Raw genomic sequence first — 15210 nt, forward strand, 5'->3', positions numbered from 1 at the left:
AAGAGGGTGTATCTTACACCTTCCTTCTAGCTGAGCTTTCTCTCTCATCCTGGCTAAGAGCACACAAGAATAACATGACTCAGAAACACATACTGTATTCACTTGGGAGAGGAATGCAAACACCCACAATTCACACGTTCTCAAGCTTCCAACACATTTTATTACATATATATTTACGTATATGACAGTTGGTGACTTTATGACAAATTTGAGTTATTTGTATTCAACAGTCGCATTGAAAGACGCATTGTCGCACATCGAGACAACCAGACAGAAATAGAAAAAGGAAATACATTTTTCTCAGATTATTGATGACTGGTCTGCTAATATGCAGTCCCTAACAGTGGGTTTACCCAGCCATCGTTTACGTAGGTACACAGAACACAATCAATAGAAAAAGAATGTATTGTCCCCTGTCAGCCTGAGTTGCAGAGATAGTGTGCAATTGAGTACAAACAGAATAAAACTGACGCAACAATGACTAGGACCGAAATGGACGCCAGAGTGTAAATAGACATCCGTTTCTCCGGAGCGGCTCGCACGACACAGGCGACCAAGTCTCCACAGACGTTCATCTTACACTGAAACGGACCGTCGTCCAATCTAGGGAGGTTCCAAACCAGAAGCACATAGACGAACCACATTTCCACAGCGATACGCAGGACGATGCTAAACAAGTAGAACCCCACTGTACTCTTGTTCTTGTGGAGGTCAATCACCATCCTGGTGTCCGCAGAGCCAGCCAGCTCTGCGTTCCCTTCCCCCTCGCCACTCTTGGAGGCCCTCTTCTGGGCCACGGCGCGGAGGTGGGAGGCGAAGAGCTCCATGAGAAGCACCGAGAGGATGAGGAGGATGAAGAGGAAGTTCCAGGCCACCATCGCCGGCTTGTCGAAGTGATGGTTGTAGCAGGCTCGGACGCAGATGCTGTCCTTGGTGGCGTTGCAGCTGAAGTCCGAGTCCAGCTTGAACCAGGGCAGCTCGGCCACGAAGAGCACCACCAGGCGGACGCACAGGAAGCCGAACCACAGCGAGCGACACTTGTAGGTGGTGGTGGTGTCCACCGCCGTCCGGAGGATGGGGATGAGGCCCGTCACTAAGGCTGCCATTTGTTGTTGTTTTTCTCACTGGTTTATTGCTGAATACTGAGCAGGCAGAATACAGGATCACAAAACAACACAAAGCGTCATTGTATTCATGTAATTACTCATTCAAAAGTTGAACAGTTAGAATGTGTCAGCCCTGTCCGACCCTGTTCGACCAGGGTTGTTCCGAACAAGATGAGAAAGTTTACCTTGATAAGCTTCGTCCACAATCTTGATTCTCTGACTTTGCTCCAAAATAAGTCTTTTATAGGACGTACACTAACGCTTGGTCATCAGGATTTGCAGTGGCCACTCCTGGTGTATCTATCTGCTGACTCAACACAACACTTCTCTTTTTTTTACACAGCAGCCTAAAATTGTCAACTGTCGAATTTGACATTGTAAACAGACCAAAATCATGCCATTCATTTACATTATGGGGAAGAGGGTGCATTGTTTACTCTATGGAATGCAGCTCGACATTAATTAAGACTATGATTGTACTGTAGCTGTTCAGCTCATTCATCTTTCTGCAAGGCAGTGAACAAGAAGGCCACTATGATTCCACCAGTGTCTTTAAGTAAACAGTTTAATACCATCACAATGTAACCGTACACCCAAAATTAGAATCAGAACAGCCTACAAAAAAGTAGAAAAAAAGTTCATGATTAAAATCATCAGTTATGTTTTTAGACTGATATGACATAACTGTCACTTATGTATGATTTGTTTACACACTGATAAACACACGTTATTATACCAATGCATTGCTGTGAATAATCGTAACCAGTTTGAACCAATTTGATTCAATGATGCCTGACATCTTTTATAAAACATTATGTACATATATCACTCCATAAATATGTTTTAATTATCACAAGATCAAAACATAAACAACCACTGTGGCCAAATCTGAATCACTGTTTTGTCCTGCAACGCTGGTTTTAGAACATCAAAACTGTTTAAATAAAAGGGGGGAAACAAGGTGTAAAGGTTGGCTTCTTAAACCGATACTTGACATCTTTCTCACATTCCCTCCTCTTTGTCAACATACACAGGCATTGTGTGAAAGGCGGAGACAGGAACTGACACAGGGACAGCCAGGCTAATTGCACTAGGTTCAGCAGAGGTTGGGGAGACCTCCATGGGGGGTGGAGGGGATGGCAGGGGCTCTGTGTGTTCAATGTGTTCCTCTGAGAGGGAGGAGTTGGTAGCTTGGTCACGGTGCGTGCGTAAGTGCTTGCGAAGATAGGCTGCAAACAAAAAGGCTTTCCCACACTGCGGGCAGCTGTGGGGCTTGTTGGCCGAGTGGATCCTCTGGTGTTTACGAAGCCCGGCTTTGTTGAGGAAACCTTTGCCACAGCTGTCGCAGATGTGGGGACGGGGCTTGGGGTGCTGCTTCTCGTGCTCCTGGAGATCCGCCAGCTGTCCAAACTCCGCGTGGCACGTCGCACACTGGTGCGGGCCCATCGGCAGGGCGGCCATGTTGGAGGAATCGGGGGAGACGGAGTGCAGGCTTTCGTGGGCCTGCACTTCCTCCCAGGTTCCGAACGTGATGTCACAGTGGGCGCAGGAGAACTGGGGGAGGGTGGTGTTGGAGGGGAAGGCCGGAGCGGCCGCCCCCGGGGCCGCCTGCTGCTGCTCGGTCCTCTCCGCCAGGTGGGTCCTCTCGTGCTTCCGCAGGCTGGAGGAGACCACGAACGACTTGACGCACAGCTGGCACTTAAACGGCCGCTCCCCGGAGTGCACCCTGCGGTGCTTGTTGAGGCTGGAGCGCTCGGCGAAAGACTTCCCGCACTCGGTGCAGGAGAAGGGCCGCAGCCCCGTGTGCACCAGCATGTGACGGCGCAGGTCCCAGGACGCCACGAAGGCTTTGTCGCAGCTCTGGCATTTGTACGGCCTCTGTCCCGAGTGCACGCGCTCGTGCACGGCCAGGTCGGCCGGCTGGCGGAACCTCTTGGAGCACTTGTCGCAGGGGTAGGGCTTGAACCCCGAATGCGCCCTCTGGTGCCGACGGAAACTGGAGGGGTCGGAGAACATCTTGCCGCACTGCGGGCACAGGAAGGGCTTCTCTCCGGAGTGGGTGCGCAGGTGGGACTGGTAGGAGGAGAGCTGGGTGAAGCCCTTGCCGCACTGCTCGCACTGATAGGGTTTGCTCTGGGAGTGGATGCGCAGGTGGCAGGCCAGGGAGGACGAGCGCGAGAAGGCCTTGCCGCAGTCCGAACACAGGTAAGGCTTCTCTCCGGTGTGGGAGCGCTCGTGGTTTTTCAGGTCCTTCAGCTCGGTGTACGTCTTGCCACACTCGTCGCAGGCGTAGGGCCTGTGTCCCTGGTGGTTACGCCTGTGTTTACGATAAACCGACGGGTCTGCGAAGCTCTTCCCGCACTCCGCACAGAAGTAGGGCTTCTCTCCCGTGTGGGAGCGCAGATGGACCTTCAGCTTGGAGAGAGTGGGGTAGCTCTTGGAGCAGTTGGGGCAGGAGAACGGCCTCTCTCCGCTGTGCTGCGTCATGTGGATCCTCAGGCATATGGCCTGCATGAAGGCCTTGCCGCACTCGGTGCAGACGAACGGCTTCTCGCCCGTGTGGGAGCGGCTGTGGTTGCGCAGCTCCGTCTGGGTCTTATAGGCCTTGTGGCACTGCGGGCACTGGAATGGGCGCTGGGCAGAGTGGGAACGTTGGTGCTTGGAGAGCTGGGCTCTGCTGGGGAAGACTTTGTTACACTGGGAGCATGCGTGCTCCTGTGCTCGTTCCTTCCCGTGTGAAGAGAGCTTGTGGCTCCTTAGGGCCGCAGGGCTGCTGAAAGCCTGCTGACAGGCAGAACATCTGAACGAAGGTTTGGCTTTCGGAGGCCTACCTTTGCCTCTCTTTCTCACAGGTGGCTCCTTCACCACCTCCTCCTCCTCTTCCTTGCTTACCTCATTTGGTGGGGTAAACTGTTTTGTCAGTGGTGGACTAGCAGGCTGTGGAGAAGCCATATTTGGGGAGGCGGGTATAGAAAAAAAAAACTATTGCTTTGAAGTGCTGTAGAAAACCAAAAGTGGAAAAAAACAAATTCATTATCCTACATCAAATTATTTATTTTCAACATAAAAAGGAAATGTTATTCAATTATTGAAACATAATGCTCCTTGTAAGATTACTATGAACAGCTGAGCGTAATAACAGAAAGCATGATGACTGACTAGAATCAAAAGAAGCCACTTATAATACCTATGCAAAGAACAAAGTGGGTGGGGGCAAATCCCAAAATGGCTGGCATTAGGACCTCAGGGACAATACGCGAGTAAGCTAAACGATTGTTGTCAAAGGAAGTTGCATGTACCCAGCTAGCAAGCTAGCGGGAACATAATATATTTTAGATCAAGCAGGGACTGCGTTTTGCTGGACACCGTAGTATAAATCAAGTATTTTTAAATTCTCACTCGTCAAAGGTATGTTTTTCCAAAGGCAACGCAAATCAGTAGTACAGTAATCATGTTCATATATTTCTAGCTAGCGACTCAAAATGGCTGGCTTTAGGACCGGCTGATCAAGCTGTTCGCCCACTGCACTGGTGTCATCGCATGGGATGGATCATCATCTGGCAGCCGCTAGATCAAGTTTGAAGTCTTGCTTTTTTTTTTTACTCACCCGATTTCTCTTCTTGTAGTTGAACAATGCTAGACAGTGTGGATAGATTGAAAGCCTCTCAAAATGCGTTTACAGTGAACTGCCACGATTGGTGATTGCAACTGATGATGGGCGGCTTTAGGACCATGACGAAAGCGCTGTTGTCGAGTGCAGCACTTGCGCGGGTTGGGAAATTGAGACATTCAGAAATAATAGCTCGTACTGGCTAGCTCTGAAGACACGAACTGAAATTAATTTCTTATTATAACTTGTGCAATGCTGACATACGTGGGGCAGTCGTGTCAGCAGTTTAAGGTAGACAGCTGTTAGTGGAAAGTAGGGTTAGGAATGGGTTACAGTACTAGTACAGGACTGTAATGATAACTTATTCTGACTTTGAAATGTTTTTAATTGTAGCTAACAACATGACGCTGCGTAAGGGCATGGCATAATCTGGATAAACATTATGATATTTTGCATATGTGACTAACTTCACACAATACAATTAAAAACAGGGCAGAGCGATTTTTATTTATTTGACATAGCAAGGGGAGATATTTGAGTGGTACACATTTCCTGTTTCCTAGCAACAAGAGCAGGAAGTATGTGGAATGGGATGGGGGAAAAAAAGACAATTGAAAAGATTTGTCCTTTACGTATAGTTTGGTCAGAAAACAACGCGAAGAGGGGACAAAATATGCATCGTGGGTCGAAAACCAGTTCATCCTAAACTAAAAAAGGTATTTGGTGGGGAGCTTGCATTATGGATGACAACTTCTTGTGTGCTCACTGAAGCTAACGAACGTTAGCTGGCTAGCTAGCTGTAGCTTTTTGGTGCAATGTTTGTTTAGCTAAGCATGCTGATGCTAGCTGGCTTGTTCTGTGTTTTGCGACCAAGTACCACTATCTTGCTGATGTTTGCATGCTTGCGTGGAAATCAATACAACTTTTTTCCCAAATGTGACTGCGGTTGTCGTGTTGAATATGAACAATGTGAACAGAACCGTCTTTTGTATTTAACGCCATTCCAACAAGGCGTTGGTCTCGGTTTGTTGACATAGCTAGCTAGCTAGCCTTCTGCGAATGAACGATAGGTTGCTATTTGCCATGCAGCGAATTCGTTTTTTGCAATCTTATTTTAGTGGTATTTTTACATGTCGAAACTCCCAATATACGTATTGATGAAATGACTGTTGTATAACAGTATGGATTTCTGACTGACATATGCGGGTGAATAGCTATAATGCAAACCAGACCGACAACCGTGGTGCCAAGCTTGTCAGTTGAATGTGAGGCGTCTTAATATTTTAGTGGAAATGCACCGCGGAATATATGAGTACAAAATATATATTATTAGTGCCTGTAGAATCGCAGTAAGTGTTGCAGTACTGGGGATGTGTGAAGGTTATTATTCTAGATTTAATACTGGGGAAGTGCAAGCTGTAACTCTCAAATCTGATTGTGCATGGTCAAATCTGTTCTTAAATACAATTTGTTTCCCTTTTTCCGCAGATTTCCTTGTGTGGCAACATCTAGTCAGACTTCAATGGAGGGGTGTTGACTCGTCCTTTTCCTTTCTTTTGTTGCTACCCTGGTTGGACCTTTCCAATGAATAGGTTCCTTTGACAGAAAGAGAGAAGCAGGAAATCTGATGCATTTTTCCTTCAGCTATTTATACAAACTGTATCTAGCTCTGAGAGGTGCAGCACTATCCTGGAATGGCTATGCAAGAGCCAGGCAGGACCAAAGGATTTCCCTGTAAGCACTGTGGCATAGTGCGCTCTAGTATGCCCAGCCTACTGGAACATATGGAAAGTCACTCCCAGCTAGACGAGGATCGCAGGTTCAAGTGTGAACAGTGTGGGCGGGGCTACAGGCATGCTGGTAGCTTGGCTAACCATAAAAAGACCCACGAGGTGGGTTCTTTCCAATGCCACATATGTCAAAGAAGCTTATCCAATGCTTTGGCCCTCAAGAGCCATATTCGAATCCACACATCACAGAAAAAGCACTCCTGCGTGGACTGTGGAAAGGCGTTTCGTCTGGCTACGCAGTTGGCCACTCATGAGAAAGTCCATCTCTCTCGACAAGCAAGGGGGAGGCCGAGTGACGTCGCGGCTGTTGAGTATGCTCTTGACGAGGAAGAGCGAGACTACGAGAACATCAATGCCTTTGAACTGGAAGAGCAAGCTGCGTGTGCGTTTGGGGGCGAGCAAGAATCAGGGTTGAATGTTAAATCGGAAGACTTCCCCGGTGACGAGGAGGGTGGCGGCGGAGGTGATCGACCTTTCAGATGTGATCAGTGTGACAAGACGTACAGGCACCACGGCAGTCTGATCAATCACAAAAAGTCTCACACTGTAGGAATGTTTGAGTGCTCCGTCTGCTTCAAGCAGTTAAATAACCTGGCCGCTCTCCACAGCCACCAGAGAATTCATAACAAAACCAAGAGTGGTCCCGAGTCCAGTTCTGTAGAGGGTGTGTATGCTGGCACAACACCGGATCAGTTTTCACCCCCAGTCAGTGATGCCCCCGTGCATTTCTGTCACCTGTGTCAAGTGTTGTTTCCCAATGACGAGGAGTTCCAGGAACACATCCAAATGCATAATTCTTCATCCATGTCGTTTGGACTCCACGGAGGTTTGTCAGAAGACCACAATGTCTCCTATGACCGCAGTGTTACACAGTCTCCGGACTCAAACTTTTATTCACCCTCCCTAAATGATGCACCTTCGATGCCCTCGTCAATGAGTAACCATGTGGATTTCAGTCAGTCGCATGACCAGATTAGCAATGGACATCTGTACTCTGACCACTCCAGTAATGAAACCTCATTTACCATCAATACTCAGGGAGAGCCGTCAGTCATGAAATCGGATGTCCACAACTCTGCCCTGGTGCTTGCTGATTCTGCTGACGACCCGACTCTGATTGAAGAGTCTTTAGCCGGTGATTCTGACGAGCGGCGCTTTAAGTGCCAGGTTTGTGGAAAAAGCTACCGGCACGCAGGGAGCCTCATTAACCACAAGCGGTCCCATCAGACGGGCATTTACCAGTGCTCAATCTGCCGCAAGAGTTACCCACACCTGGCTGCTCTTCGCAGCCACCTCCGCATCCACAAGGCCCACACATCCTCCTTTAACCTCAGCTCGGAGGGAGACTGGCTTTCTCCTGAGCCCCTGACGCTCGACAACCAGCAGAGCTGCTATCCCTCCCAGGAGGACGGGGAAGCCGGCGGCGCCGTCGCCCTCGCTCAGGAGAACGCCAACGAGCGCGGAAACGGCGCGGCGTACCGCGAGCAGTTCGACCCTGGCTTCCCCCAGGACAGGACTGTGCACCTACCTCACCACGAGCACCTGATGAACAGGCACATGTGCGCCGACTGCGGCGAGACGTTTGCCGACATCGCAGGGATCAAGTCGCACGTGTGCCCTCTACTCCAGCAGCAGCAGCAGCCCGTTTCCGACGGCTACAACGGTCATGTGGACTTCCAGGTCACTAATGGCCAGTGTGCCATGGGAAACCCAGGGGATCACATGGAATTTCAAGGACTCAATGGCACTCACGACCAAAGGTACTTTGGCGAGCAAAGTTATCACGGAGACATGAACGGTGAGAAGATGAACGGCGGCGGCGGCTTAGAAGGCGACGTTGACGACGAAGAGGAGGAGGAGGATGATGATGACGACGGAGAACTCTACCAGTGCTCGGTGTGCGGGAACCGCTACACCAGCATGAGGGCACTGAGGAGCCACCTCCGTGGTCACACCCAATCCCACGGCACCCCCACCAGCTCCGGCCCGTCCTCCATGTCTTCCCTCGAGGAGGAGAAAGAGGAGGACCCGAGGGAGAGGCAGCAGGTGGACGGAGGGCTGATCATCTGCAGTACCTGCGGGGAGAGTTTCACCAAGAAGCAAGACCTCCTCGCCCACCAGCAGCTGCACGATCGAGCACAGGGCGACGTTAAACTCGGGAGCGTGGACGCGGAGGACGCGGCCAAGCCCAAAGAGGAGGGCCAGAGCATCATCTGTGGACACTGCGGCATTTTCTGCAGCAGCTACGACCATCTTGAAACCCACCACTGCTCCGCCAAGACAAAAACCGAGTCGACCGCGACAAACGATGAAAAGGCAGACGCCGGTGAGGCCGCTGACCGACACGCGAAGGACGATGCGGACGGGGGAGATCGTCAGTACAAGTGTGATCAGTGCGGACGGTCGTACCGACATGCTGGCTCGCTGCTCAACCACAAGAAGTCGCACAAGACAGGCGTGTTCCGCTGCTTTGTGTGTCAGAAGCGCTTCTACAATCTGCTAGCCCTCAAAAACCACCAGCGGACCCACTTTGATGTTAAAAGGTAATAATAGTCCAATTTGATTTCATCTCAGCCCATTTAGTCTTCTCAATGAAATGTCTATGCATAGTATTAGCGTCACTGAACAATATCTTAATGGCTGGTACAAGTTATGGAAACTATGCAAAATTATGTAATGCTGCACTTTTTATTTATGTATAATACAGTCTGTTAGTAGCTATGCATGTGTTCATATCAGAACATACCGACATATATTGCCTATACAATTGGATTTGTTGACATTAAAGGTGTTTTGACATCACACGTTCATTCATTCTGTAGAATGTTCTTTGCTTTGTAAACACAGGATTTAACCGCAGGCTTTGTCTCCTCTTCCAGGCACACTTGCCATGAGTGTGGGAAAGCCTTCAAAATCCAGAAGCAACTGCTGAACCACCTGAGAATCCACAAGGAGAACCAGGCCAAAATACAAGAACTCAACAACCAGATCCAGGCCCTTATGCAGATGAATGGGACCGGGTCAGAGGGAGGAATGCACTCCTTAAATGCAAACGCCAATCAAGCCTCAACCTCGTGCAAAAGACGCAGACCACCCCCCACGTCCAGGAAGGCTGTGAGGCCTGCCAATCAGACTGAGCCCAATGCTGGGGTCAAATCAGAGAACAGCGGCGACCCGCGGCCCTATTCTTGTGACCAATGTGGTCGGACGTACCGCCATGCCGGAAGTCTGGTCAACCACAAGAACTCTCACAAGACTGGTGAATATTACTGCTCGATCTGCAACAACACCTACTCCAATCAGCTGGCAATGAAGAACCACTTGCGTATTCACTTTGCGCTAAAGAAGCACTGCTGCCAGGACTGTGGGAAAGGCTTCAGGGTAAAGAGACAGCTCACGAACCACACCTGCCCTCACCTCAAAAAGGACGTGGCGGGAGGGACGCGGGGGAGGGCCCGCAGGCGGACAAAAGACTTCAAGTGCAAGGAATGCGGGCAGGCCTTCGTCACTGCCGACCAGCTGTCCGTCCACGCCTGCGGCGGCAGCGACGGCCAAGCGGACGTGGCCTTGAAAAAAGAGGAGCGCCCGTTCGCGTGCAACATATGCAACCGTAGCTACCGCCACGCGGGCAGCCTCCTGAATCACAAGAACACCCACAAGACCGGCCACTTCAGCTGCGGCGTCTGCTCCAAGCCCTTCACCAACCCCATGGCGCTGCGCAACCACACGCGCATCCACACGCAGAAGAAGAAGTACGTCTGCCTCACCTGCGGCAAGGCCTTCCGATTGGCCAGCATCCTCCACAACCACCAGAAGGTCCACAATCGCGTGGCCAGCCACTTCAGTTGCCCTGCCTGTGGGAAGAGCTTCCAGGGAAAGTCTGGGCTGAAGAGGCATCGGTGCCAGAGGGGTCAGGACAGCGCGACGCGAGCAGGCGTCCATCACGCTGAGGGGGGCGACAAGTGCTTCATGTGAGTTACTGTCCCATAATCGGCTAACTGTGTAAGTCACAAAGTCCAATTTTTTGGCGGATAATGTTTGTTTAAAGCAGATTTGATTTCCGATGACTAATTTTATTTGTATCGTAATTAATCTTTTAAAATTCATATTGCAATCATTATTTAATGTATTTAAACTGTACAACATAGAGGCAACACTTTGGTGAATTGTTCAAATGCTGTGGCATCAGCCATCTGGTGTATTTCTGGTGAAGACCTAAATGAGCTTGTCTCTGCTGCAGGTGTGACCTGTGTGGACGTTCGTACCGGCATGCTGGCTCCCTCCTCAACCACAAAAAAACCCACTCAGAAAACCTCCACCACTGCACCCTGTGCCTCCAGACCTTCCCAGACCCCCTCACGCTCCAGATCCACTCCCAGATGAAGCGCCACTGCTGCCCCGAGTGTGGGAAGACTTTCTGCCTGATAGCTCACCTGCAGAGCCACATGGAGACGCACAACAAGGAGAGGACCCTGGTGTGCAGCCCCTGCCAGCAGAGCTTCCCCAGCACGGCCAGCTACCAGCAGCACCAGGAGCTGCAGCATCGAGCCCCTGGCCAGTACCAGCCGCGCAGTGAGGGGGCTGGGGCCCACATGCAGGAGGACTTGGGCTGGGGCTCAGGGATGGACCAGGACATGGGGCTCCAGGGGATCCCCAAGCTGGTGCCGGCGTTCGCCCACATGCACGGCGGCATGTCCGGGGAGGAGGCGGCGGCGGCGGAAGGCCAAGCGGACGCCCACGGTTCCGAGGAGAAGAGCCACGTCTGCGAGCACTGCGGCCGCACGTACCGCCACGCCGGCTCGCTGCTCAACCACAAGAACAGCCACAAGACGGGCTCGTTCTTCTGCTCCGTCTGCCAGAAGGAGTTCTCCAACCTGATGGCCCTCAAGAACCACCGGCGCATCCACACGGAGCCCAAGCGCTACCAGTGCCTGGAGTGTGGCAAGGCGTTCCGCGTGTCCACCCAGCTCATCTGCCACCGGCGGATCCACACGAAGGAGAAGCCCTTCTCCTGCCTGCTGTGCGACAAGCGCTTCTCCAGCAAGTCCAACCTGCGACACCACCAGAAGATGCACCAGAGCACGCAGTCCTACGAGTCCTCCTTCAGCATGGACGCCAATTCCTTCATGGATCTGGACATGGGCTCTTTCCTCTGAAGCAGGGTGATCACCTCGACTAGACAGAACGGGTTCTATTGTCCAGTCTCACCCTACTCGTCAATAATTGTAAAGTAAGATATTTTTGGAAGAGTTTCCACAGAAAGCGTCTTCAAGTCTTAGTATGGATGCCCTCAAAGATGCTTCACGTGCTTATCCTATTTTGAACATAATTTTATGGTTGTGGTGGAGATGCAAGTCTGGTGGAGAGACTTCGGATCTTACCTCAGAAATAGATTGAGACACTAACAAAAGTCCAGGACGGGTGAGTAAGCCTGATTGTAACATCAAAAGTTTGATTGTTTTCCATGAAGTGCACAGAATGGAAACTAAATCCGGAACTTGAAACAGTTTGAGCGCTGCAACTGGACTGTGACTTCATTCCTCTCTTAAAATACCCCCCTCTCCCCCCCAGTCAACCAAAGCAAACACCACAGACAACTACTTTATCCAGGTCTCACTCAACACACTAGTCTACACATAGATGATTTGTCTTTTTTATGAGCAAGTGCTGTTCCAAGAATAGTAATTTCCTCTCTTGATATGTATTGCTGTGTTCAGTGCCTCTGTAAGTTTCTTGCTCTGCTGTGCCCATGAAGTATACAGGCCCTTATAGTTCCTCCTGGGCCCCTCTGTGTTGTCCTAGTTCTGAATGGACTGGTCAGTATGCCCCATGTGCTGTAGTGTAGACTAGGACAACTCTGTTAGTGTGAGGAAGCAGATACTGTACCACTGGACCGGTCCAGATCATGATAGAAAATTGTATTTACCGTAATCATATAATCAATTACTCGGTTTTTATTGATGATTATATATTTGAGTTCACCTGAATGGCATTGTATGCTAAATGGACATATTTAATAATTTATTCCTGTTCTATTCATTTATTTTAAATTTTCTGTGTGTATACTTTATTATACTAGAAAACAAACGTTTTTATGAATGTTAAACTTGTAAATTGAAAATGCTTAATATGTAGCTTTTAAGAAGATTCATAAATGTATCTTATGATTTCATATATACTCAATCGGTTCAACCCTGCAGGTAGAAATGCCTTGATCAGGGACGATGGTCTTGAAGCACTCAGGTTCCCCACCTTCAAAAGGATAATACCTGACGTGGATAACATTGTAGATAATCGTGTCTACAGTGTGTCTGACCTGGGCATGATATTGTTCACAGGTGCCATTTCACCCCATTGTCTCTCGCACAAGTGAGAGTTGTAGCCTTTGTCGTCTCTCAGTTCTAAGGCTCAAATGGCCCTGGCTGTCCGAACCCTCCTCCTTCGTGCTCTGTCTCCTTGTGCTCTCCTTTGAAATGTATAACAAATGTCAAAGTGCCAGTGCCTAAATTTGTGAGTCAAGAGTGTAGCAATTATCCAGTGTGAAATTACTCTCTCCAATCAGCAGAAACTGTAGAACACGAAATGTGTATTTGACTTTGTATTATTTTACTTCTGTTGAAGATCAAGCTTTAATTTGATTCACACTTGCGAATATGGTCATCATTCCATGAGTTTGTTACTTGAAGATGATTATTTGGTTTATTTTACGATGAGATTAAATAGTAATAACTTGCCATGTGCAATTAAGTGACAGTTAGGGAAGAATATAATTCTGTCAAGTCTAGGGAAAACAATACGCATCCATAGAATGAATTTGGCTTCTGCACAATGTTGCATCTTTTGGCTTCCCCAAGAAAAGACCCTGTGTTTTTTCATTCAGTATGTTGAATATGGTCACCAGGAGATGTGTTCACCTTGTTTGTGTTTATTATTGCCTTACGCTATGTAAAATATGGCTGTGGGTGGTAAGATGTATAAAATACCTCATGGAGAGCCTTGCCAATCCAGCAACCAATATTTAAATCCTTCGCTGGTTTATCATAGAGTAATTCGCTATAACAGATGGTCCACTCATCATGTTGTCGTCATTGCAATCCTTAAGTGATTCATCGAATGAGCATTCTTGACGAGCCTTTTCAAAACCATGAACTTCCGTTTAGATTCTACAAGGACAGTTTCATACACCTTCTTGACAACACTGATTTTGAAAGGACATTATTTTCCTCGTATACCCCGTTGCCTCAGATCCTAGTGTCACAGGTGCAGCAGGTCCATGTAGCCCAAGTCTCACCTTTCTACCAATTAAAACAAAAAAAAGCAATATGTTGATAGGACTGTTTACTGCCCATTATTTCAGGTACAGTGTTGTCTACTTACATAATGTATGTACTGTACATCTTATGTTTTGTAAGATTGTAATTTTGTTGTCTTCATGTATTTAAACATGTATACCGGGTACACTAATATAGTAGTATATATTAATGGTATACACAGCTTGAGTTAACCGAACGGCTAAGGACCTTTACTTAAGATATTATTCAGAATGACTTGCCAACACCTGAGCATCCTTTTCAATTCCATTATTTTGAATTTCCTATGACAATGTATTTTCATACGCCATTGTTACAAATGTCCAGAGTGTTAGTCTAGTAATCTCAGAATTGTTCACTGTTTGCTAAAGCATCCATATTCTATCCCACCTGGCACTTATTTTTATGTACACTCCTCTTAGCCGTGATCATAACCCTGTAAAATTTCTGAGAGTTCTGTAAATATTGGATTTGAACTTCAGTTGGGTTTTCTGTACATTCAGAGCAAGAATATCTTCCACGTTAGGAAACAACTGATAGTCTAGCTATTGTGTAATAAAAAGCGTATACCACACGTCATTTTATTGAATTTTCAAAAATGTTTCAAAACTCATGTTTGCTCAATATTTAATTCATATTTATATGAACCTGTATATATATTTTGTCACTTTGAAATGTAGATTTTTACTTCTTTGTTAGTATCATGAACTTAAGTAATAAGAATATAAACACCATTTGAAAAATTAGTTGTTGAAATTAAATTACGGAAAAATTTGGTGTGTTGCGTCATTTCTTGGTGATAAGATTCCGGTCAGGGTAGCCAGCGCTTAGAGATACTGCAACGGCTCCACCTTGCCCTCTGATTGGCTAAGTGCACCTTCGACACAAGTTCTAATCAGTCATTTGACACTATCATTTTGAGCCTGGGGTGGTTAATAGGCATGGCCTTAGATGTCACACAATTAATCCCAACATAATTTGTGTTTCATGCAATTCCAATACAATAAACCATGCAACTTAATTGTAATTTATTTATTCTGAAAAATATGTTACCTATCAACAGTTCACTTGAAAGATTGACCTAAAGGCAAGAAAAATATACTACTCTAACATTGTTATTGCCCATTAAATTGTAAGCTGGTACTGGAAGTTTGTTAACCATCTTCACAGGGATTGAAGTAGATTCATGAACAGCATATGCTATACATTATTTATTTTTACCAATTTCTATTGTGACATTGGACTGAATATTATAAAAGATATGAAAATAAATAAAAAATAGATTTTATATATATATAAAAACATCTTTAAAAGTGGTAGCTTGTTACTGCTTAGAACTAACTTGTCCTACACAGAAAAGTACTCTATGATATGTTTTAAAAGGATATTGTCAA

General features: G+C 47.6%; 3 protein-coding genes across 4 annotated transcripts; 1 reads left to right on the forward strand and 2 right to left on the reverse strand.

Moving 5' to 3' along the window:
• Positions 1 to 191: 191 nt before the first annotated feature.
• gjz1 (gap junction protein zeta 1) lies at positions 192 to 1141 on the reverse strand. The gene has a single exon (XM_062474666.1). The coding sequence runs from the start codon at positions 1104 to 1106 to the stop codon at positions 417 to 419; it is 690 nt and encodes a 229-aa protein (XP_062330650.1). The 5' UTR covers positions 1107 to 1141; the 3' UTR covers positions 192 to 416.
• A 790-nt stretch (positions 1142 to 1931) lies between these two features.
• znf668 (zinc finger protein 668) lies at positions 1932 to 4870 on the reverse strand. The gene is made up of 2 exons (XM_062474634.1): positions 4714 to 4870; positions 1932 to 4104 (listed from the first exon to the last, which is right to left on the reverse strand). The coding sequence occupies exon 2, from the start codon at positions 4056 to 4058 to the stop codon at positions 2109 to 2111; it is 1950 nt and encodes a 649-aa protein (XP_062330618.1). The 5' UTR covers positions 4059 to 4104; positions 4714 to 4870; the 3' UTR covers positions 1932 to 2108.
• znf646 (zinc finger protein 646) lies at positions 4362 to 14586 on the forward strand. Of its 2 annotated transcripts, none has more exons than XM_062474613.1 (4): positions 4362 to 4514; positions 6205 to 9049; positions 9386 to 10477; positions 10747 to 14586. In XM_062474613.1, exons 2-4 carry the CDS (start codon positions 6411 to 6413, stop codon positions 11660 to 11662), a joined length of 4647 nt encoding a protein of 1548 aa, XP_062330597.1. In that variant the 5' UTR covers positions 4362 to 4514; positions 6205 to 6410; the 3' UTR covers positions 11663 to 14586. The 2 variants fall into 2 exon arrangements, with proteins under 2 accessions (XP_062330597.1, XP_062330596.1); XM_062474612.1 differs by lacking the exon at positions 4362 to 4514 and adding an exon at positions 5096 to 5432.
• Positions 14587 to 15210: the final 624 nt, after the last annotated feature.

This window comes from Osmerus eperlanus, chromosome 12, assembly GCF_963692335.1.
Source record: "Osmerus eperlanus chromosome 12, fOsmEpe2.1, whole genome shotgun sequence".
Lineage (NCBI taxonomy): Eukaryota > Metazoa > Chordata > Actinopteri > Osmeriformes > Osmeridae > Osmerus > Osmerus eperlanus.